General features: G+C 34.8%; 1 protein-coding gene across 1 annotated transcript in view; it reads left to right on the top strand.

The window, feature by feature from the left end:
- LOC129217576 (nuclear cap-binding protein subunit 2-like) overlaps positions 1-22,957 on the top strand; it is a 69,447-nt gene that overhangs the window by 22,891 nt on the left and 23,599 nt on the right. Inside the window, exon 3 of the mRNA XM_054851902.1 lies at positions 9,481-9,662. Within this exon, the coding sequence (XP_054707877.1) occupies positions 9,481-9,662 (182 nt within the window). The remainder of the gene's footprint in view (positions 1-9,480; positions 9,663-22,957) is intronic.

Below are 22,957 nucleotides of genomic sequence, written 5' to 3'. Positions count from 1 at the left end.
GTTTTTGCCAACCCTGTTTGGTTGATGAGTATGGAAATTTAATCCAAAACGATAGGGATATTGCAAATGTTCTAAATAACTTTTTTTCCAGTGTGTTTAACGATAACTGTATCTCAACAGTTGACACTAACAAGACACAAGCTATTATACAGCTTGAGGATTTTGTATTTTCCAGGGAGGAGGTTTTATTTCATTTGAAAAAGATTAAAGCAACTAAAGCTCCGGGACCAGATAATATCTATCCAAAAATTTCAGTTGAATGTGCAGAGGAATTAGTGGATGTTATTTTGAATATTTTCAATGCTTCTTATAACTCGGGGACGGTGCCAGAGGACTGAAAGCTGGCTAACATAACGCCACTCTTCAAGAAGGGGTCTAAAGGTATTGCTGGGAATTATAGACCTGTAAGTTTGACTTCGGTGATTTGTAAGATTTTTGAAACTTTGATCAAAATTAAGATCATGATGTTCTTAGAGACTAATAGTCTGTTGACTAGTTTGCAGTATTTTTTCAGGAAAGGTAAATCCTGTACTACTAATTTATTGCATTTCTACGACAAGGTTACTTCAGCTTTAGATAACAAAAAATGTGTGAATGTTGTTTATATTGATTTTCAAAAAGCTTTTGACAAGGTACCGCATGTTGCTCTTCTCAGCAAGCTAGCTGACATTGGAGTCGAAAATGAAGAACAAGTAAAACAGCTGCAAGAGGATTTAGATCATATTACTAAGTGGGCAGATAAATGGGGTATGGCAGTTAATGTAGGGAAATGTCAAGTGCTACACTTAGGTCATGGAAATAAGCGTATGAGATATCGTTTACAGGGTTCAGTCATAAATCAGGCAGAAAATGTTATGGATCTGGGTGTCTTTATAAATCAGAACTTCAAGTTTAGTCAACAGTGCAGTATTGCTAGTAACAAAGCCAACAAAATGCTTGGGTTCATCAATAGATCTATTTCAAACAAATCTAAGAAAGTTCTTCTGCCTTTATATAGGAGTTTAGTAAGACCTCATTTGGAGTATGCTGTTCAGTTTTGGTCGCCTTATCTGAAGAAAGATATTTTTGTATTGGAAAGGGTTCAAAGAAGGGTAACTAAATTAGTAAGGGGACTCTCAGATTTAGATTATGATACCAGACTTAATAGGCTTAACATGTATAGCCTGGAGCAAAGGAGAGTCAGAGGGGACATGATTCAGTTATTTAAATTTATCAAAATGAAAGATGTAAATGGATTAAATTTTTGCGGGGAAAGCAGGACAAGGGGTCATGGTTTTAAGCTATTTAAATCTCAGGCTAACTTGGAAATCAGGAAAAACTACTACTTTAGCAGGGTCGTGGGCACTTGGAATAGCTTACCGGAAGAGGCGGTAATGAGCAAGGAAGTGGATAGCTTTAAGAGGGCCATTGATCTTCATTGGGGACTAATTAATTGACTAGGACCAGCCTAGCTGGGCCCAGAGCCTGTTGCTGGTCGTCACATTTGTATTTGTATTTGTGTAAATGCTTTTATTTTTGTTTCTTGAAGGATTTCACCAATATTGTTTTTAAAAAAAATTGTAACTTACCTTTTGCCATTCCGGGAAAAATCTTGCACGGGAGATCCCATCCACCTGCCACCGACACTCAAATGTTTGAGTTTGAATCGGAAGTGTTCGGAAAAATGTGGCACGCTATGATTGGTTGCCGTCATTCGGCAGAAGTCGGTAAACTTCCGACAAAGCACATGTCGATCACATGAGATAACCATGTTGAGGTGTTGGGTGCTGAATGTCGAATTAAATAAGAGTTGTGCAACCTGCAAGCTGTGTTTTCCTGGGTTGAGCTGTTCTTGCAATATGCAAATAAGGTAACGTCACATTGTTAGGAGCACGGTCGGATCTGGCAATAAATACTCGGACCGGCCGTAGCTCGATCTCACTTCTCGCTCTCACTTGTCTTCTCGTTTTGTGTTGTTTGTGTATGTGTTCGTCAATGTCCTCATAAGTTTTTGCTACTGGCCTCTTAGGTGAGGTCTGATTTTTTCTGAATGATTCGTCATTGATGTCCTCAGTTTTGGAAGCGCGTACTGTTATGACGTTCATAAAAGTGAAAAGTTATAGTCTAATTTAAGTGGGTTGTTTGGTCTTCAAAGCAAAGAAAAGGATAGAGTCCATCTTCGATATTTTCCTGGATATGGTGAATTTGACTCCTGAGGTATGAACTGACCTGCATGCAATTATGGGGAAATTGCGATGCCGTCCTTCTACCTGTGGGGAATTCACTGTGGAACGTCGACAGGACTTTTGACATCTGCATGGACTTATTGTAAGATCTTTTTGACCTAGCATAATTTAATATTCTTTGGAGGACTAAACTATTGTAATGTAACTATTTTATAATACATGTTAAATAAATGTTTTTCAGTGTTAAAAAATGATTCATGTTTTATTTTCTTCGGGCAGACCACTCCCTCAAAATTCAGTTGGAAATGAGTTGCCTAATTTTCAGCTTAGCTGTAAGCTATCAACTCTATAACATCTAATTATATCCAACAGGTACTTGGTAACTCGGCCGAGTCGTGAAAGGCCGAGTACTCGGTACTCGGCTACTCGGCCAAAGTGCTATTCAATACGTCTCTAATACTAATAATAAATCTTTAAGGAATGCAGCTATAAATTTTGGAAACTACCACATTATACACCCATACGCACACAGAACTATGAAATATACCTTTTATTTATGTGTCACTAGCTGCATTACCAGACGTTGCACGGTCTACCTAAATAAAAGTTTCGTCTAGTGACACTTGTTTTAATAATCATGTTTAAAAAAGAAGGGAAAAAATAGCATAAACATTCCCCGTCAATATGTAGAAAGCACAATTTTAGGATTAAAAATTTGAATTTAGGCATCATTAGATTTTTTCGTAATCATTCTGGATTTTCTGGCAAAACCCCCCCAAGTGGTCCCTATAACCCCATTTTGATGAGAAATAACTTATGTGAATTCCTGAGCATTAAAGGATCGCTGTGTCAAATTTGGCAAAGATCCGACCAAAACTGGATTTGTATAAAGAAATTCCCTGTGGGAGGGAGGGCGACCCCCATTGCGAACAAAAACTACCCTAATAGAATTCTTGAGCATTACAGGAGCTGTCTGAAATTTTTTTGAAAAAATCTGACGTAAACTGGATTTGTGTAAGGAAAACCTCCGTGGGGTGTTTTCACACTCCACCCCCTCTCTCATAAGTAGACGAAAAATTCCCTATGAGAATTCCTAAGCATCAAAGAACAGCTGTGCCAAATTTCGCAAAGATCTGACGAAAACTGTTTATTCATAAAAGGAAACCCCCTGTGGGAGGGGTGTTCCGATTGCGAACGAAAACTGCTCAATGTGAATTCTTGAGCATCAAAGAAAAACTCTGCCATATTTGGCAAAAATCTGACGTAAACTGAATTTGCATTAATAAAATTGTTATTTGATTAATTAAAATATATAATATACATTTAAAACTATAGTTTTTTAAATGTTAAACGCATTTTTCAATATTGATTTTATAAATGCAATTAATTTTCTTCAGCAGATCCAATCCAGAATCCACATTATTAGGTGAATTAATTATCTCATCAATGTCAGTATTTCATGAGTAATTTAACCAAAAAACAAATATGAAAATTTCTTCACTTTTTAAATATTGGTATTTGATGACGACTCTTAAACTGAAGTCAAAAAATACGAAACTTAAGGGCTGCAATGAACTCCCGAAGTAACGTAATATGTGGTACTGAAACGGCCACGTACTTACGTGATTTATGCTCGTACTTACATAAAAACCCTATTTTCGCTCACGTAAAGAATCGCTAGAAATTCAGTCAACGGTGTATGTGCAGCTTTCAAATGATTAGGAAGTTCAGTTTTGTTCTATTCGGGGTTGCTAGCAAAGCGAGATTTCGGCAGATCGTTCAATGAAGGGCGTTAGTATTTTTCCTCTTAATTTCAGAATTAAAGTTATTTTTGTTCAGAGCTGAAACAGATGAGTCGCGCTCCATCTAGTGAGATAAATGTGCTACAAAAGTAATCTCATTAGGATTTTTTCGTTTTTCTTTTTTTTTAAATAAAAATATTTCTGTCCAGTAATTTTCTTAAACCTTTTAATTGCCGCAATATCAATGGTTTATGTTTAATTTGAACTATGAATCATGTTGATACCTCAATTAGTTAATTTTTAATTGTTGCATTAAGATGCTTTCCCCCAAAGCAGAATACTTGACAATGTTCTGCAATGTAAAATCATTTGACCAAATTTGTTCTGCAAGCACTTCAAGCATTGTATACACGAGCAACCGACGTGATCTTTTCCGATCCAAAGAGGAAAATTTCCGAGAGTTTTAGATTTTCTCCTAATTTAAAGAAATCTGCCAGAATTTGTGCGTAGTTTTATCTCAAGTTGTAAGATATTTGTGGAAAATATGCAGTTTCTGTGGAAATTTCACAGAAATCTAGAATTTCTGCAAAAAAATTTGTCAGAGTTTTCCTCTCAAATTGGAAAAGAAATGTTCTGCAGCTCATGTTATCTGTTCTGCGATGTACGTCGCAAATTTAGTAGTATTCTGCTTTGGGGATGCTTTCTTAACCAAAGTATATTCACGTTTAGGGGCCCACGAGAGGTCATGTCAGCTTTGTCAGAAACTAGGAGCACTGTCCTTGGAAGGGCCCCGCTCTGAATCGCAGTGGTATAAGTTTTGAAAACTTTATAAGGGGAGGGGATCTGGAGACCAAACTGACAAAGAAGCCCACATTTACCTTCGGCGACCTTGTGAATTTTTCCCTTTTACTATAATTCAAAATTAAATAACTGTTTGAAAAATGCAGAAAATATCTTGAAATTTCAAACACTCACCCATCACACAGAGCTATGAAAGATTATGTATTTTTAAGTCAGTATTTTAATTTCTTCGTAATTAAGTCTCGTATTTTCAAATGATATATCGGTCGGATAGAAACCTAAATATCATTATTGTCGCGGTAGTAGATATATATCGATATACGACGGTATATTACCCAGCCCTAGTTTTAATACATTACATTGTATGTGGACCTGAATCTCGGAGTTCTGAAATCAGAGGATCCAAAACCAAGAATTTTCTTCATTTAAAAAAGACATTATTTATTTATCTATTTTAATTTACATCAAATGTTCAAAATTGAGAATTAGGGCTATAACTTTATATAACATATTATTATTGTACTCCCTTTCTTAGTATTTCTGCTTCTCAATACTCTCTCTCTCTTTATCTCTATCTAAGAAAAAACATGAAATTTAAAAAAAAAAAATGCAATAAATATCTTGAAAAAAAAAAGGTGAGGACTGGTGTTGTGCTTTTCAGTGGTTTATACTTTTTCAATTAAATAATTATTTTAATTAAATTTTCTAAATTTCATCTTTTTTTCCAAAATTGTAGTCAATTTTCGATAAACTCATCTGACTTTAGGGGGTCAAGTGTTCCCACTGGAGATTTTCAAAAATTGAAGCTTTAAAACCTCAATTTTAGGCTGACTTTGATGATGTGGGAATCAGGAAGGTTTGGGAGCTCTCGCCAGAAATTGTTCGCCGCTGAACTTTGAAAAGCGCAATTATAGGTTATGTTTTTTGAAGAAGGTAAGAGGTTTGGAGATATGTTCTGAAAACTAAAAGATCGGTCTTTTTTTATAAGATGGAAGTTAAGACAAAAATTAGGGGCGATGTTGACGATCTGGTGGCTTAACTCCAGGAATTTTTCCATATTGAACTGTGATTTTACCTAATTTTGGGACTTTGGGCTTTGTTTGGAAATGATAGGGGCAATAGATTCAGTGTTTCCTCCTGAAATCTTTTTCAAAATTAAAATCAATTTTAGGCTATTTTTAGGAAAGAAGATTAAGGGCATGGGGGCAAGACCTTCCGTCTCGGGACAGATTTCCCGAGACAGAGGTTGGGACGGAAAAAAATTCAATGACTTTCCTTCAGTTTTTATTTAAAAAAGAAATATTGAGCATTTGAAAAAATATGCTTTAATTACTGGAACGTTCCATAACCACAAATTTACATCGACATTCTCTCGGTTTTCCGCCATGGGCTTGTTTTGTTTGCAACAAGTTTTCGGAGGAGTGACTTTTAGGCTTGCATTCAACTTCTTTTAGGTAGCTCTGTTATTTCTAACTCACTGCAATGCAAACCGCGGAGTTGCTTGCTATTCTTGCTGATTTTTGGAATTAACCGCCTTTCGTCTCTATTTTTCACTTGCTATTTTCAATCATCCTTTCGGGGGTTTTTTCATTTGCGTCTTTTTTTTTTTTTTGCAAACTTTACACGTATAAATGAAAATTATGTGCTCTCTTAAATTGTCTTAGAGTGGAATCTGAATCACCGATTGAAAGTGATTGTTGATGGGATGAAATGTTTATGCCTCAGCAAAGGGGTCCACATACCATGTAAACCGGAACTATCAGGGATTTTGAAAATTGTAATGAAAATGGGAATTCTGGAGCGAATCGAGGAAAATTTTTCAAGCTGGTTTTTGAAACATTGATGAGCAACTGTTCCTGCATTTTTATCTTGGCCAATTTAGGGAGGGGGGGGGATATAGGTGCTCCAGAATAAAAAATTGAAAAACTTAATTGCAAGCCATTTTTGAAACTAGGAGTGGTTGTGGATTTCTCTGCAAACTCTTTAAAATATAAGAGTTTGCAGTAAGATGTTGCCCTAAACAAATTTGAGTAAAAATGTTTAGGCTGTCTCTAATGAAGTAAAAATGGGGAGGGGGAGATTTAAAAAAAAAATAAAGACGGAAACTGTAGTCTCTTGCTCTGATATTTTTGAAGATCGCCCACTATTGTGATCTTGGGACTATCAGTTTGAAAAAATTGATGTAAGAGAGTCCCTGAACTTTACCAAAATGACCTATTGTTTAATTTTTTTTCAACTTCAATTTTAAAACATTTCTGGGTGAACCCCCTAACCCTTAAATATTACAACTTAAACTAGGTTCATGCTGTTAGAAAAGTCAAAAGCTTAAAATTCAAATTTACATAAATTCCAAAACTGGCATAATTAAAAATCTGTAACATTTATACACATTTTTCCTTAAGCACGCATGGGAGAGGACTCAAAATATTTTCCATCTTGAACTCATCACCAAATTTGCACCCATGGTTAAAGAAAGGGACTAAGACTCAAAATGCCGGAAAACAAAATTTGAATTTACTTAAAAGAACTTTTAGTTGGGAGGTAGGTGCCCTCCACCGAAAATTGTGGAAATTGAACTATCTTTGAGAAAGATAGTTCTGCGAAATAGTTAAAAATCTCCTTTAAAAGTTTTTCAAAGCAATTTCAGAATATCGTTGACATTAACGTTAGGGAATGAATGTGAGTTGAGAACCCTTAACCCTTTTTTTTGGGAATTGAATCCCTATGAATGTTGTTCCAATTATGAGATTTTTCCGGCTCTTTCTGTTGGTGTTTAAAGCCTTTCCTCCCTCTTTTTTTTCCTCTCATCCCTCTTAACGATCCTATTTTTCTTAAAAATCTGAAAATATTCTAATTTTTCCTAATTTTTGGTCCTTATTTTCCTATTCCTCCTCGAATCTTCATCTTCTATGATATCTGCCAAAAAGGTATGTTCGAGAAACATGCCAACTAAGTCAAACATGTGCTTTGCAGAAAATTGTGTGCCTTGTTTGAGCTTTCAATCTTACTGCATCCTGCAAATATTTCGATCATTTTTAATGTATCAAGGTTTTTTACCATAAACTATCTTATATCTATTTATTTTTTTCATTATTTCAATAATTTTATTTCTTAAATTTTTTTTTTTTTAATGCAAAATTTAAGGAAAAATGCAAAATCTGCTTCAAAACATGTGGTTTGACTCTCACGGTCTCAGATTTTATGTAACTTTTTTTATGTATTTAAAAAAGCGCACAAAACATTTATGGTGAATCTCAAATGTTTTTGGCTTCACAAACTAAATTGCTAAAATTTTTGGAATTTCATGAGGCAACTGCAAGTTGTTGTTTTTTTATCCTGAAAAATTAATACTTAGCTTTTGAATGATATATGCCATGTGTGAATACTACCCAATTATTTCAAACATAATAAATTTGGGAAAATATTCGTATTAGCTTTGAAACTTGTTAAATTAGCCATTTTTTGTTGAATTTTTCAGAGGCTATTTTAGTGAGGTTTTGAATATCATCCCTTTTCTGCATGATTTTACGAATTTTTTCGAATTTCCTCTGTTTGCCTTTTGACCACTCTCATCCCTGGTTTTAAGTTATCTTTGGGTCATGTTTGGGGGAAGGGTAAGAGGTTCAGTTTGCTCCTTAAAAACACATTACAAAGTTGTTGATTTTTGAGGAAATCGTTAAAGAGGGGGGAGAGATTTTCTGCTGGTAATAGTTTGAAATTGAGATCCCAAAATGTTCATTTCAGACCATGTTTGGCCAAGTTAGGGAAGAAAGAGCAAGTTAGTGGATCTAATCATTTTTTTTTTTTTCGTTTCAAAATTAAAATCTTAGAAACATTACTTAAAGTTATATTTGTTAAAATTCGGAAGGGGATGTGGATCTGAGACTCTACTCTGGAAAATTTCTGAAATTAAAATTACTTTTGATTTATGGTATTTTAAGACTTCTCTTTGGTCTGATCAAGGGGTTCATGACTCTTTTTTAAATTCTTTCTGGCTTCAGGGAAGGGCTTGAGCCCCTTAGCCCCCTCCATCGTTGCTCTACTAATTAATATTGATTTATTGTAACTAACAGATGATATAATGCGTGGAAACAAAAAATAGCCATGCAAATCATACACCAATGTGCACATCATCTCCTTGTTTTATTAATTATTTTAGTGTACCCAAGCATAAATTTTTCCGAGATTCATGGAGAAAAAAGAATTTTGTCGCAAATGTTAGAAAAATTCAACAAAAAAAATAATAATAATAATAATAATAATAACAAGTTTAACATATGGTTTAAATCTGATTCTTTCTAATAGAAGATTTCAATTCTTGTGAATTTTATAGGATTGTGAAACAATGTTGGTGTTCCTATGTTGTTGAGCGGCAGCAAGCAGGGATGATTAATTGCAAAAAAAAGTAGCAAAAAAAGCCAGTAAATTGCAAAAAAAAAGATTTCATGTTCCAGAGCTAATATTTATGAATGTTTTTTGTTATTTTTCAAAGTTACCAGTTTCTAAAAATTTCTGATGAGTTGTAATGAAATGAAAAAAAATAATAAGACTTGAATATCAAAATTTAAAAATGTAAAAATTTACTGGCATTTGTAATTGACAAACTCTAAAAATGTTTTTAAAACAAGATTTGTTGTAATATTTTTATCTTATATTTTAATGTATGAGCAGTAATAGTGTTTAAAGATTATATCGAGTATTTTGCTTATGGTAGTTTTTTGCTTAATCCTTTAATTTGTTTCTGTGAATGTAACATGTTGTGTTTTACATAGGGTTCTCGTACAGAATTGGAAAGATTACTTCATAAGACTACCACATTGTACATTGGTAATCTCAGCTTTTATACAACAGACTTGCAAATATATGAGCTTTTCTCCAAATGCGGTGATGTCAAACGAGTTATTGTTGGATTGGACAGATTTAAGAAAACACCTTGTGGCTTTTGTTTTGTTGAGTATCCTTTGTTGAGCTATAGACATTTAAGATTAAGCATTTAAAATTTTAATTATGTATTATGAGAAGTGCCATTTTTTGTGCATTATTGTTTCAGTATTATGTATTTGTCTTAATTTAATGTATTGCTTTGAAAATTATATGATAGTTATCTTTTCAAGATCTTTCTATGATTACTGAACAAAAAATAGTTGTAACAGCAGAAACCACATCCTAAAAACATCGTTTCTTTACTTTCTATTACCTGCATTTATTGTAGTTTTTTTTTTTTTTTTTTTACTTTGGTTTTTAATCAACTGAATACTCTGGAGCAAAGAAGAAAGAGAGGGGACATGATTCAGTTGTTAAAATTTATCGAAACAAAAGATGTTGGTGGGCTAACCCCCCCCCCCCCCCGAAAAGTTAGTCTCAAAAAAAAAAAGAGAAAAAGAAGAGAGAAGAGAAAGGAAAAAATTTCAAGCGATTACACACACACACACATATATATATATATATATATATATATATAAAAGAAGTAACCCCCCCCCCCCCCGAAAGTCGGGTCTAGCTACGCCACTGGTTTCAGCTATTCAGATCTCAGGCTAACCTGGAATTTAGAAAAAAAATACTACTTTAGTAGGGTTGTGGGCACTTTGAACAGTTTACCAGAAGAGGCTGTAATGAGCAAGGGAGTAAATAGCTTTAAAGGGCCATTGATCTTCATTGGGGGCTAATAAACTGATTAGGACTAGCCTAGTTGAGCCCGGAGCTTGTTGCTGGTCGTAACATTTGTATTTATTTAGCTCTTCATATTTCCTACTCAAACAAGTATGTAGAATTCATTTGCTGGGTAAAATTCATTTACTAACTCAGAAAAAGTTATGACTTTAATTTTGAACACTTATTAAATATTGCCCTTGAAAGAACTTCCGTATTTAACAAAACAAACAATAAATGTTCCTAATACTAATCAGAAGTAGTCGCAGGTTGGACTATGCAATACATTGCAAAATATCAATGCCATGCAATCATTGCAACTTCAATGTTTGTATTTATCATTCTTTCACAGTATCAGAGTTCCAAATGGCATCTCATTTCTTTAGAGCTCCCACAGTGTCTCCATTCTATGATGCTTCAAAGCTTTCGGTGATATCACCATGTTTTTAATGTTTTGACGACTTCATAATTGCTTGGTGAAAGCATCAGAGCTCTTGATAATTTCTCCTTGTCTACAGACTCCCAAAGGCCGTGCTGTGGCTATACTTCAGTAACCATCGTTGCAGTTGTTGGCATCACACATTTCTTTTCTGGAGCATCTTGGGTGAGGATAGCTGTAGCGACCATCAAGCGTTGTTTCTTTCCGTCGTTGTTGCTTCTCGGCTTTTTCGCAACTACAATGGTTTTTGGTCACACATGCAATATGTGTCATAGCCCTCCCCCTCTCCTCTCTCCAAGGGCAACATTATACACTGGGGTGGAAAATTGCACGATTTACTTGCCCCTGTAGAATGATTTTTATGGTGTATCTGTGTATTCTAAGTTAATCGGTTTTTTTTTTCTTGTACGTAGTACAAAGCCCACTGAGCTAAAGTACGAAGGTATTTTTCATGCCACTAAGTTCTTTTTACCCCCCCCCCCCCACACTGAAAAAAAGTGTTTAGAAAAATAATAGATGACATTCGTACTTTTCGAACCAAAATTTAAGTTAATCTTATTTTCTTTTTCTAAGAATGTGCCTTTAAAAAGTCCCAAAAAGAATGCTGATTTAAAAAAAAAAAAAACTTTCACAAAAATAGACTTTTGATGCATTACTTTCACAAAAATAGGTAGTGAGAAAAAAAATCCAGAATTGGCCCCTGTTTAATCAGGAAGCCCTAAAAATGTTATTCATTTGATCCACTTAAATCTATTGATTAGTAGTTTTACAAGTGGTACCAAATATGTTAAAGGATCTAAGCAAAAGTACTATGGGTAATGATTTTGATGATATTTGCATTTTTGAACCACTGATTACTTTTGAGCATATTTTGAGAGATATGTGATTGTATTTTTTTGTTCTTCAACATGTAAAGCTTTTTTTATCAGTAAGTTTTTGGCATTGAGCTAATTTAATTTATATTTCTCTTTGCTTTTGTAATTCAACTCTTAATATTTTTAACTAATGAAAATTTCATCTAAAGTTATCTTAACATGTACTTACATTACGAAACAATAATTTATTCTACCTTTGCTTTTTGGATGTTATTCTCAAAATAAGTAAACAACAAGAGTAACACTAACTGATTATTGCCAACCTGGAATGAGAAAAATGCATTCTAAAACCTAACTTTCATCCTCTTTTCCTACTTTTTATTCCTTGGAAAATGAGTAAATTTGCAATACAGCCAAAGTAAAATAGTTGACAAAATGCAAAGAAAAGTAAAGCAAAAGTTTGGGGATTGCTGCTTTCCTGCCCAGCTCAGGGCAATCTAACCAACAGTCGACCTTGGCAGGGCCATGCCCTCCCTATGTGCAGGGTCATGCGGTATCCAATGGCGTTGTATCCAATGGTGGCAGCGAAATTATACTGCTCAATTAAAAAAAGCAATCTGTCTTGTTGCCTTTCTAAAAAAAAACTGTTGCCTTGTTGTGTTTAAACATGCTGTTCAAAAGCATAATCTTTTACACTGAACACACGTGCTAATGCATGTAGTTTAGCATTTTTCTTCTTAATGTGGAACTGTGAATGAAAATTTGGTATGTCTATAGTACATAGCAAGGAATTTGCAACTGCCCATTTTGGTTTTTGCATTGAATATACTGCATTTTAATTATTTGTGCAATATGTATTTTTGGGATTTTTAACTATTGTGCATTGTAATTCAAACATAAATTAATTCGATAAGTATATTTGCATATTTCCTTGTGTATAATATTTTTATAATTTAAAATATAATATAGGTTAGTTTTTTAGTTCTGAAACGTAATGACTCAACCATAATTACTCAATTCTCTCTCTCTTTCACTCTCCCCGCCTTTAAAGAAAAGAGTTTTAGACAATGTATTTGTTTTACATATTAAATTCAGTGCTTTTTTAACTTTTTATTTTTCTAGAAAGGATTTCAGTTTTAGATTTTAAGTTGTAATATGCTATACATTATTATATTTCAATTTAGAAATATAACCAGAGCCCTGTTACAGAATAGACAAAGTAGGCCATGGCCTAGGGCCCGGTTTAGGAGCCCAAAAATAGCTGAAATTGTTTCAGCCAATGATTATAATTGCAAGCTTTGACTAAGGGGGGGGGGGCAAAAAGTGTTTGGCCTTGGGCCTCCCGATATCTTAATTCGACCCTGAATATAATCAGTACCTGATTGTATGTTTTGAGAAGCATAAAAGTTTGATTCACTATCCATCAATTAGAGATTAGCAAGATATTTAGAGTGGCAGGGATCGCACTAAGGATTTCGAATCGTTCGCCAGTAAATTCGCCAAATTTTTAAAGTGTTAGCCAAATTTCAAAAGTTTTAGTCAAAGACTAACTTTAACTCATTTTAAATGTATTTTTTTCTGCAGAAATTTTTAATCAGTAAGTGAAGTATAACTTAATTTTTGACAATTTTTTGAGGATAAGGGCAGGGGTATATCCAGGAATTTTTGTCCGTTTTTAGGAATTTGGTGAGAAAAAAAAAATGCAAATTAAGTGGTTTTTCCAAATCAAATGTAATTTTTCAAAAGAAAAAATGGCTAAAAACAACTTTGATATTTATCATTCTTCAATAAATTTAAGAGTAGAAATAAAAGCTTTTAACGAAATAAAGACTGCATTCCTATCTTACTCCAATGTTTCAGACATCGAACACAATGAAACAAACGTGCCATTCAACAAGGCATCCGCCATCACTTTCTACTCAGTAGCGACGCTGCGCACTCGATATCCAATCAGCGAGAGGCGCAAGTACAGTGACGCAAAGAGGCGAGAGGCAAATGTCACCCTCCTCCGATCCGATGGACGGTAACGCTCCGTTCCGATGCCAACGCGCGTGCGCGCACCTCAATCTGCTCAGAGTGGTCTGAGGATAAAACAACTTTCAGTGATTGCTAGTCTGGCAGTTTTGTGAAAGGTTCGTTTTTAGGGGTCGGAATTTTGTGACGGGTCCATTTTTAGGGGTCCAAATTTTGTGAACGGACCTAATTTTTATCTAGATTGACTTCTGAAGGGAGATTTTTTTTCCTCTGTGTATATTTTAGAGAATTTTCTGTTCGCCAAATTCGGATTTTGTTCGCCGATTTTACGACTTTATCGTATTTGGCGCATTGGCGAATGCTTAACGCGGTCCCTGGAGTGGTCTGCCAAAGCTAACTACGCAGCGTTAGCTTTGATATTTAAAATATGTTCTTTCCCCAATACGCATTAGCAAGTCGGGAGCTATTGAACTCGAAATAACTTCGAGATATGAAGTACAAACGTACACTGTATTCCAAAAATAAATATTTTCACATTACTTTTTAAATAAATTAAAATGCCAAACTTTCTTTTTTCACATATTTGTCTACAACATCTCACGCCGGGTGTTAACTATATTTTCCTTGGTCGCCACTGCATAAATAAGCGCACAAAAGAAAATTGCACGACGTCACCGATCAGGCTTGGCACAGGATTGGATGTCGGGCATTGTCAACAGGATTCTGTGAAAGTTGGGAAAGCTGTTGTATGTTGTTATATTGCATGTGTTAAAGGATAAAATGGCCTAGAAATGTCAACAGCTAGTTCCAAATAACCTTCTTGAGTTCCTGATCAGTTAAAATATATCTTAACTTCTCCATGAAAAGTCGCTTGGTGGTTTTACTCAGCATACTGTTCTGTTGTAGTTTTATATTTTAAGCCATTAGTTTTTATTATAAAGGTCCCTAGTTTTTTGCTTTGAAAAAAGAAAGAGTTGGAACTCTGTAATATGCTTTCAAAAGAGAAAGTTTTTTTGCATCAAACAGAGGAAAAAATCTTCTCTTGTTTTAATCATTTTCTTTAATACTTTAAATGCTCTGCCAGTGGCATTGAATAATTTCTCAAGATGATTCAGTGTGACTGTTTTTGCTATTTGCACATTTTCTTCAATTTCATCAAGATAAGGATGCAACTGTTGAGTTCAGCGGAGCTTTTTTCATTCCTCCCCCATGTGTCTGAAGATAGCCGTAGAGAGCCAACTTTTTTATTAGTGCTCTAGTGCAAGACCTTAGAGCAATCAATGACATTTATTTTGACAGAATAATTTCGGCAGAGAGATTTTTATGCAAAACCTTCCTTAGCTATTACAAAGTGAAAAGAGGCTATTAAATATAGCAGTCAAAGTTTTTTGCTCAAGTTACTAATTGTACTCCTGCAGTGATGGATTCACAGGTCACTATATTGGTGGTGGATTCACAATGCTCTGCAGTGGTGGGAAATACACTGTGCTCTAAAACCCTGAAAAATCCAAAAAAAGCTGTCAGCGGCCTCAAATGCACTGAATGTGGACTAACGTTTGCAAAATCATATTGTAAGAGGCATAAAAAAAAGTGCAAAGGTTTAAATAGAAGAAAAAAGTTTTGTTCCTTTGTTTGTCAGGAGGCTGACTGTTCATTTAAATCGATTTACCGGACTGTCTTTTTAGATCATTTGAAGAACAATCATTCAATAGAGTGTAACATAGAAGTCAAAAGATTTGAAAGCTATACAGGTAAGAATGTTAAATTTTATGTCAATTCAAGAATGTTAAATTTCATTACAATGTCATTCTTGTCTTGTTTCCTAAAACGGGAAGAGAAACACATAAATATTTTTATCTGTAATCTTGATCGCTAAGGGACAACTGAGTAATAGGAAAACAAATAGTAGTAGTAGTAATTACAGTTCCAAGACAAAAAATTTCTGGTATTCAGTATGTTTTAAAACATTATACTGGTGTTCAAATTTTTTAAAGGAACAAAAAAAAATCTGCTTAAATTATGCAATTATAAATTTTATTGAAAACAAATATAAACTGAAGGAAAAAATACTACAAACAAGCATTAACAATGATTGAAGTAAAAAGAATAATTTATTACAGAAAGATAAAGGTAAAAATAAACCATTACTATTGAGCAGCGGCAGGGGCGGACTGGCCAGGTAGGCTAGTCAGGGATCCCCGGCTGGGCCAACGGCTGAGTGGGCCACTTTAAACAACTTTTTTTATTGAACTTAACGCATTTAATTTCATACCTAACTTTTTTTAAAGTCATAAAAAAATTAAAAAACATGTCATTTGTTTACTCTATGTGAAAAAAGCGTTTAAAAACAGGTTTTTATTTATTTATTTATTTGCCACTTAAAGCAGGGACCAAAGTAAATAGCCGAAGTTCACACATGCGAATGCTTTCCTCTCTTATCAACTTTCTCTAGTTTTTAGAGCTCTGGGGGCCATGGCTCCCACATTGAGGAGGGAGCCAGAGAAGTTGGTGTCCGACGCAACCTGAAAAAGGACCCGGGACGAAAAAGAGTGTTAAAAACTCATATTTATACGTCTATTTACAAAAATTGAAGGTGCCTGCGCCATTAGAGAAAGTGGCCCCGGCCTTGCTATAAATGTGTGGGCCATGCTTTGGGGTGTTGATAGGGACACCTGTTGGTTCAATTCCAAGCCTGAAGGAGGGCCGAGATTTTTTAAATGAATGGTGAAATATATGTAGGGACATAGAGGTAAACAAGATAGAGGGAGGCCCGTCTATTGTAAATTATCGCTATATGAGTATTTTCATCTCAGTATAGCATACAGGAAAACGGGAAAGCAAGTCTGTACTATGCTAAATTGAATCGGAAGCAGGACAAAATTTCGACTTTGAAGAAAGCTCCTGAGCATAGGTGGAATTAGGACCGAGTTCCGGGGGGGGGGGGGTGGCAAGATTTTTTTTTTTTTGAGCAACATTAGTTGTAATCAGGGCCAGATTTATACTTAATGGGGTACCTAAGGTATTTCAGGCATGAGGTCCCTTCGTAGTCCTAAAGTAACCAACGATAGTCTTAAGTATACAATTGAGGACTTGGATGCAAAAACCAGTTTAGTCTAAACTTTTTTTTTAAATTCATTTTTGCGTGTGACCGATAGTATAGAAGTTCCGATTGATGTAAAAACGGGACACAAATGTAAGATCAGACCTCTGCTTGCTATTAAATAATGTGGGAAAGATATTGGCCTTTCTACCGGACACTGATGTTATTTGTCGGTCTTACCGAAAATGAGCGAGTCTGGCCTTACCTGGTTCTTGCATCAAGGCCCTCAATTGTGTTTTTTAGATTTAAATATCGAAAAATTGCCCGACAAAGTCTTCGAACCTTCGCCATTCCTTTAAAATCACTAAAGAAAGCTTAAAATTTCCCTTTTTGAAATTTTCGAGGGAGAGCTCCGTAACCCTTTTATCGGTACTATAGCCTAAAATTGATTTCAGTTTCAGAAAAAAATGCCCAGAGTACCAGTGTTTCCCCCAGAACAAAAAAGGGGCAGTGCGCTTTCGGATAAAAGGGTTTTTTTAGAAGAAGTTTTGTAAAACACAAAAGGTGCTTCCTTTACTTTTTGGTTTTCTAGGTACATACCAACTTCAAGTGTTTTTGAAAGTAATTATTTTTAAAATATTTAAAAGCTTTTTGATGTTCAGATTTAAAGCTAATGCAAAAAATATTCAGATATATTCCAATCAGATTCTTGTGGATAAGTTATTGAAATGAGAGAAGGACGTTTCAAGGACAGGCTTATGTGAATCTTTACCTTTCGCTTTTGTTAAACTTTTAAGGAGCAAGGAGGGTTGATCAAGTCGATGGTCAAAGATTAGCTTAAAAGTGGAAAGGCATGGTGCACTCCCAAAAAATCTTGGGAGAAACACTTGGTAAACCTGTCCCTTTCATTTCAATGTTTTCAAACATGTTATGAGATTATGTTTTTAAAATTTCAATGTCGAAAAATTTCGAAAGAGGGTCACCGGTTTCCCTATAGTAACTAAATGTAGTTTAAAATTAGGTAAAGTATACTTCAGTTTTTAAATGCTTCCAAATGAGATCACTGAGCCTCCTCTTCTTTCAAATGTGACCAATGATAGTTTTGCTTTTTTGTGATATTTCAAAGTCGAAACGTTTTCATAAAGACCTCCTGATACTTCCCTGTTCCATAATTTTACCAAGTGTAACCTAAAATTGCATTTCTAAATCTTCTTATTTCGAAGAATTTCTGAGAAGAGTCCTTGACATTCTATTGTTAACAGACTTAAACTTCAATTTCGAAAAAAAAAAGTTTAAAAAAAAATCGTCAGGGAACTCCTTTTTTCCGCTCTCCTTAACGTTACCGAAAACTGTAAATTTGCGGTTTTTGACATTAATTTTGAAAATATTGCTTGGGAGGGAACTATAGAACCCCTTCTCCTAATTCATTTTTCCTTATGCCTATATATGAGGGCAATTCGGAAAGTAACCTCCGAATCGCTGTAAATAAGACAAACCAGCACAGAAGAAAAGCATTTATTTACATATCAAAGGTACAACTCTCCTCTATTTTTTAACACAGTTGCCACCATTATTTAGGCACTTGTCATACCGTTTTACCAATTTATCAATTCCGTTTGCATAAAAAGCGACCGCCTGCAATTTAAGCCAATGTGTCACTGCGCTTTTAAGTTCTCGTCATCAGCAAAATGCTGTCCCCTAAGCCCCTTCTTCATTGCAGTGAACAGATGGTAATCAGAAGGAGCCAAGTCTGGGCCACAGGCGGCCTTCCACTCCGTGATTCATCATGGATGTCTGTTCTTCCATCCCTGAAAAAGCGTACCCACTGACGCACTACACCTTCACTTATAATGTTTAAGCCGTATACGGAACACAACTCACGATGGATATCCGCTGCTGACATTTTTTTGGCCAAAAGAAATCTTATCACTCCTCGCACCTCACATTTCACGGGACTTTCTATGGCAGCACTCATTTTGTCACGCTATAACTAGCAAACGCTTGGTCCTACAACACCCTCACTCTCCCACTGGAAGCTTACTGAATCACAGATTGCTCGTGCATTCGATTAAGGGGGCTCCGAACTGTACTTCCATTGCCACGCCCAAACGGTGGTTACTTATCGAATTACCCTCATAGATCAACCGATTCCGAAAATTTCAGAGGGAATTTACCTGATTCTTTCCTTTTTTCATGTTCTTCCTGTTGTCAGTATAGAAGCCTAAAGATGTGCCTTTTCCGACGTTCAACCATTGGTTTCCTTCTTTGAAGGCCCATAAAAAATGTGTCAGGATTAGCTTTATTTTACGTTTCACAATTTTCTTCTTTTAGAACTTTAAAGCTTGATTTAGAAACTTAAATGGAAATAGGAACTAGCGGTAGTTCAATGTCTTTGCTCGATTCTGAAGAATCGAGATCCAATAATGGTTAATTTAAGTTTTTTAATTTACAGAGGCGGGCCAAAATATTCTTTTGCCGACTGGGCCAAAGTCAGCCAGCCCACCCCTAAGCAGGGGTTCCCAACCGGTGGTTCCTGAACCCCTTGGGGTTCGCGAGAGGTTTTCAAGAGGTTCGCAAAAAAAAATATTGTAATGCCGGAGTTTTAACAAGCCTGTTTCTGATGAAGTCTCATGTTCAAGCGGTTTCAAACAAATTTTGCTTCTCTTTTTTTTATTTGTCTCTCGCACATTCTATACTCTTAGCATGAAAACATTACTTGATGAAAATATTACATGGAGCATATGCGAGCATCTCAAATATTTTGATGTTTTACCATTTAAGTCCGACGAAGAGCTGTCACTCTTCACTTGTGTTGAGTCAAAAATGCATAGAAGTGAGATCCTGCTGTTTGTTGCTACAATTTTCATACTTCATAGACTACAATTTACTTTGAGCTTTATTGTCAAAAAAGAGAGAGAATGGTCAGCAACCGAAAAATTCCACAGGAAGTATGAAAAATTAATTACTTTGGAAAATTTTCGTGTGTGAAAATTTGGCAGTGTGAGGTTTACGCAATAAAAAAATGTTTTTGCTCTTGTTATAAAATATGGAGCAGTATCAAACTGAAAAAAAAAATCTTCCGAATTTCATTTTCTATGTTTTGTGTGCGCTCGCGCAGGTTTTTTTGTTTTGCTTGTTACTTATTACCTAGCACTCAAGGGTTTCGCCAATTTCTTTCAGAGTTTGGAAGGGGTTTGCAAGGGAGAAAAGGTTGGGGACCGCTGCTATAGAGTAACAAAATATAAAGCTTTATTTAGGTTATTTTTTCTTATGAAAATCCTTAAGTTTTGTTTTAAAGAAAGAGTGGAAACTCTGTAGTATTTTTTCAAAAGTGATTCAAAATCTTTTAAAACCAACCAAGATTTTTTTTTTTTTTTTTTTTTTTTGCATTAAAACAATGTAGGAGCATCCTTTTCTAAATTTTTTTAAAAAATTGTTTTCACATTTGAATAATTTTCTTTCATCACTTTAAATGCTCTGCTAGTGGCATTGAATGCTTCCTCAAGATGATTCAATGTGAATGTTTTTGCTCTTTGCACATTTTCTTCAATTTAATTAAGATAAGGATGGCAACTGCCGAGTTCAGTGGAGCATTTTTCATTCTTCCTCCATGTGTCTGAAGATAACAGGAAAGAAGAAACTTTTTTGCATGTGTACTCTAGGGCAAGACTTTTGAGCAATCAATGCCATTTATTTTGACAGTATTATGTCAGTAGAAATATATTGGTGCAAATCTTTCCAAACCACATTGTGGTAAAAGGGGACAATTTAGTGAAGCAATCAGAGCTCAAATAACTATCTTCACTAGAGCAGTGATGGATTCACAGTGCACGAAAGCGGTGATGGATTCACTGGGCACTCTAGCGGTAGTGGAATGGTCCAAAGCTAAAAAATCATCTTACACATGTCCATGTGGAAGAACATTTTCACGGTCATATTATTACAAGCATATAAAAAAATGCTCACAATTTACAGAAAGTCCCAAAAAGCCTGAAAGCAAAGATGGTTCCTTTATTTGCCTAGAGGTTGACTGTTCTTTTAAAACAAACTACCATGCTGATTTTTTGCGTCATTTAAAGGACAATCATTCCCTAGAGTGTAACATACAAGTCGAAAGATTTGAAAGCTACACAGGTAAGAATGCTCTGTTTGACATACTTAAAAATAATAATAGCAGGCATGTTTCCTAAAGAGAGGAGAGAAAAAATTCTCCACAATAGGCTGAATGAATATTTCTTTGTTATTAGGAGAAGATAAAGTAAGAGGTTAAAATCTCTCCATGATGGCATTTGAAAAGGAGGGAAGTTGGTTGTTATAGGCAGATATTGTTTGGACATTGAAAATGAATTCAAACTTTTATTAGTTAATGAAAGAAAGTCATTCTATTTAGGCATCTAGGGAGATTGAGTATTTAGTAAAAAGATAAACATTGCAAAAAGGGTTCTGAGGAAGTTGAAATTTCTTGATCCAATGGTGCTAATGCATTAAAGACTGTTGCATGTTTGGTAGAATTTTAATGCATACAAAAATTGATAAGTTAATGGAAGAACGAATTTTCTTCGAAACACTAGGGGCCATTCATTAACTACGTAAGAGTCCGGAGGGGAGGATGGTTGGAAGAATCTCTACATACCCTTACTTTGGAGGGAGGGGGTGTCAAGCCCATTCTTATATTAGATTTTCCAAGTCGATATTTTATATTAGAAATTGCAAGGTCAAGTGGTTCGGCAGGAATCATATTTACTTGAGTCTGTAAGGTAAAAAACGTTTTAGGCTGAGCTGTTTTTATTTGTTTTACAAAGTGAATAATGGAAAATTTTATAAACTATGTATAGAATGTTTTATTTTTCATAAGTATTGCATTGTATAACAAAAAATGTCAAAAAAGCATTCAGTCTAGATTCCAACTTTTTAGTAAATATTTCATTGCACAAAAAGGTTTTTAAAAATTTTTTAGCAACAATTCCAGTGATGTAAGATTCGTTATTTTATTATTTTGAAAAATTAAAAGGAATCTTACGCTATAATTGGGGCAAAAATTGCCAAAATCATTCTTGCGTGGTTAATGAATGGCCGCACACCGTACATACTCGCATATAAGTTGAAAAATTCTGCACTAAAAATTAGGTTTAAAGTTAGGGGGTCAGCTTATATGCGGGGCAGAACTTCTGGAAATTTTTCCCGATCATTTCTTAAGGGAAAAAAAACACTAACATTTTCCCGATTTTAGTCCAATTTTAAGCAAATGTTTTAGAAGTAAATAGTTACACATTCTGCTATAATTTTACATGGTCTGACTGTGAAATGAAGGAAATAATTACCGTAAACGGCCAAGTACACGAAAAGTGCAAGAATCACCATATTCTCAAATTTTACCAAAAGTCCCTAATTAGTACTCATTTTTCTATAAAAATAATGAAATATGACTACAGCGCAAAATTAAAAGCTACTGTCTAACCACGGATTGTATGGAAAGGCAAACATCCGGTTTACACGCGGAAATGGAAGCATCTATTAGTTTTCAGGGATGTCAGATTTTGCAGATCTATGTTAGCCTCTAAATTAAGCAGTCTCATTCAAATGAGCGGAATACGCGCATAAAATTTTTATTTTTCCCCTTATTCAGATGGAGTCGCCTTAACTGGATGTTTGCCAATTCCATACAATCCGTGGTCAAACATTACAAAAATCGTGATCACAGAAGTGAAACCTTTTTGTACAAAAGAGTAATAATCGGGCGTTTTTTAACAGAATTTTTTTTTATTACATTTCATTTTCCTCCTCCTTAAAACGTTTATATTCAAAATTAACAATAAAACATTCCCACTTTTTTCAGCTTCTAGGGGCTCAACTTATACGTGGGCTTTCGATTTTTTCCCGATTTTCCTTTTAAAAGTTGAGGATCGACTTATATAGGAGATTGACCTATACACAAGTATATAGGATAGACATAATTTATAATGAAATTGTTGTATCTCCTGATCAATTTTGTCCTAAAAATTTCTATGTGAAAAACAATAGAGGTAAGTTTAAATTTAATCATGTTTCCAGCCTTTTTAATGCATTGTTGACTTTTTCATATCAAAATATTGATTACAAAAGAAGCTTTAAAATGTTGCAGGGTTGTGACACATAGTTATTTTGCCCTATTTTACTGTAGGGTAAAATATTGTATCTTTCACGAATGGCTTCCCCCTCCCCTTTCCCAAAACACCAAGTTAAATCAGTAATTTTCCTGAGGCAAAACAGAAATTTTTCTGAAATAGATTGTTGTTTTAACCAAGATGATGGGATTTTTAAAAAGGACCTTGTGTACATCCTGTTATTTTGCA

This window comes from Uloborus diversus, chromosome 2 (genome assembly GCF_026930045.1).
Source record: "Uloborus diversus isolate 005 chromosome 2, Udiv.v.3.1, whole genome shotgun sequence".
Classification (NCBI taxonomy): Eukaryota; Metazoa; Arthropoda; class Arachnida; order Araneae; family Uloboridae; genus Uloborus; species Uloborus diversus.
The sequence above is the reverse complement of the archived record's forward strand: the minus strand, read 5'-3'. Positions and strand labels throughout refer to the sequence as shown.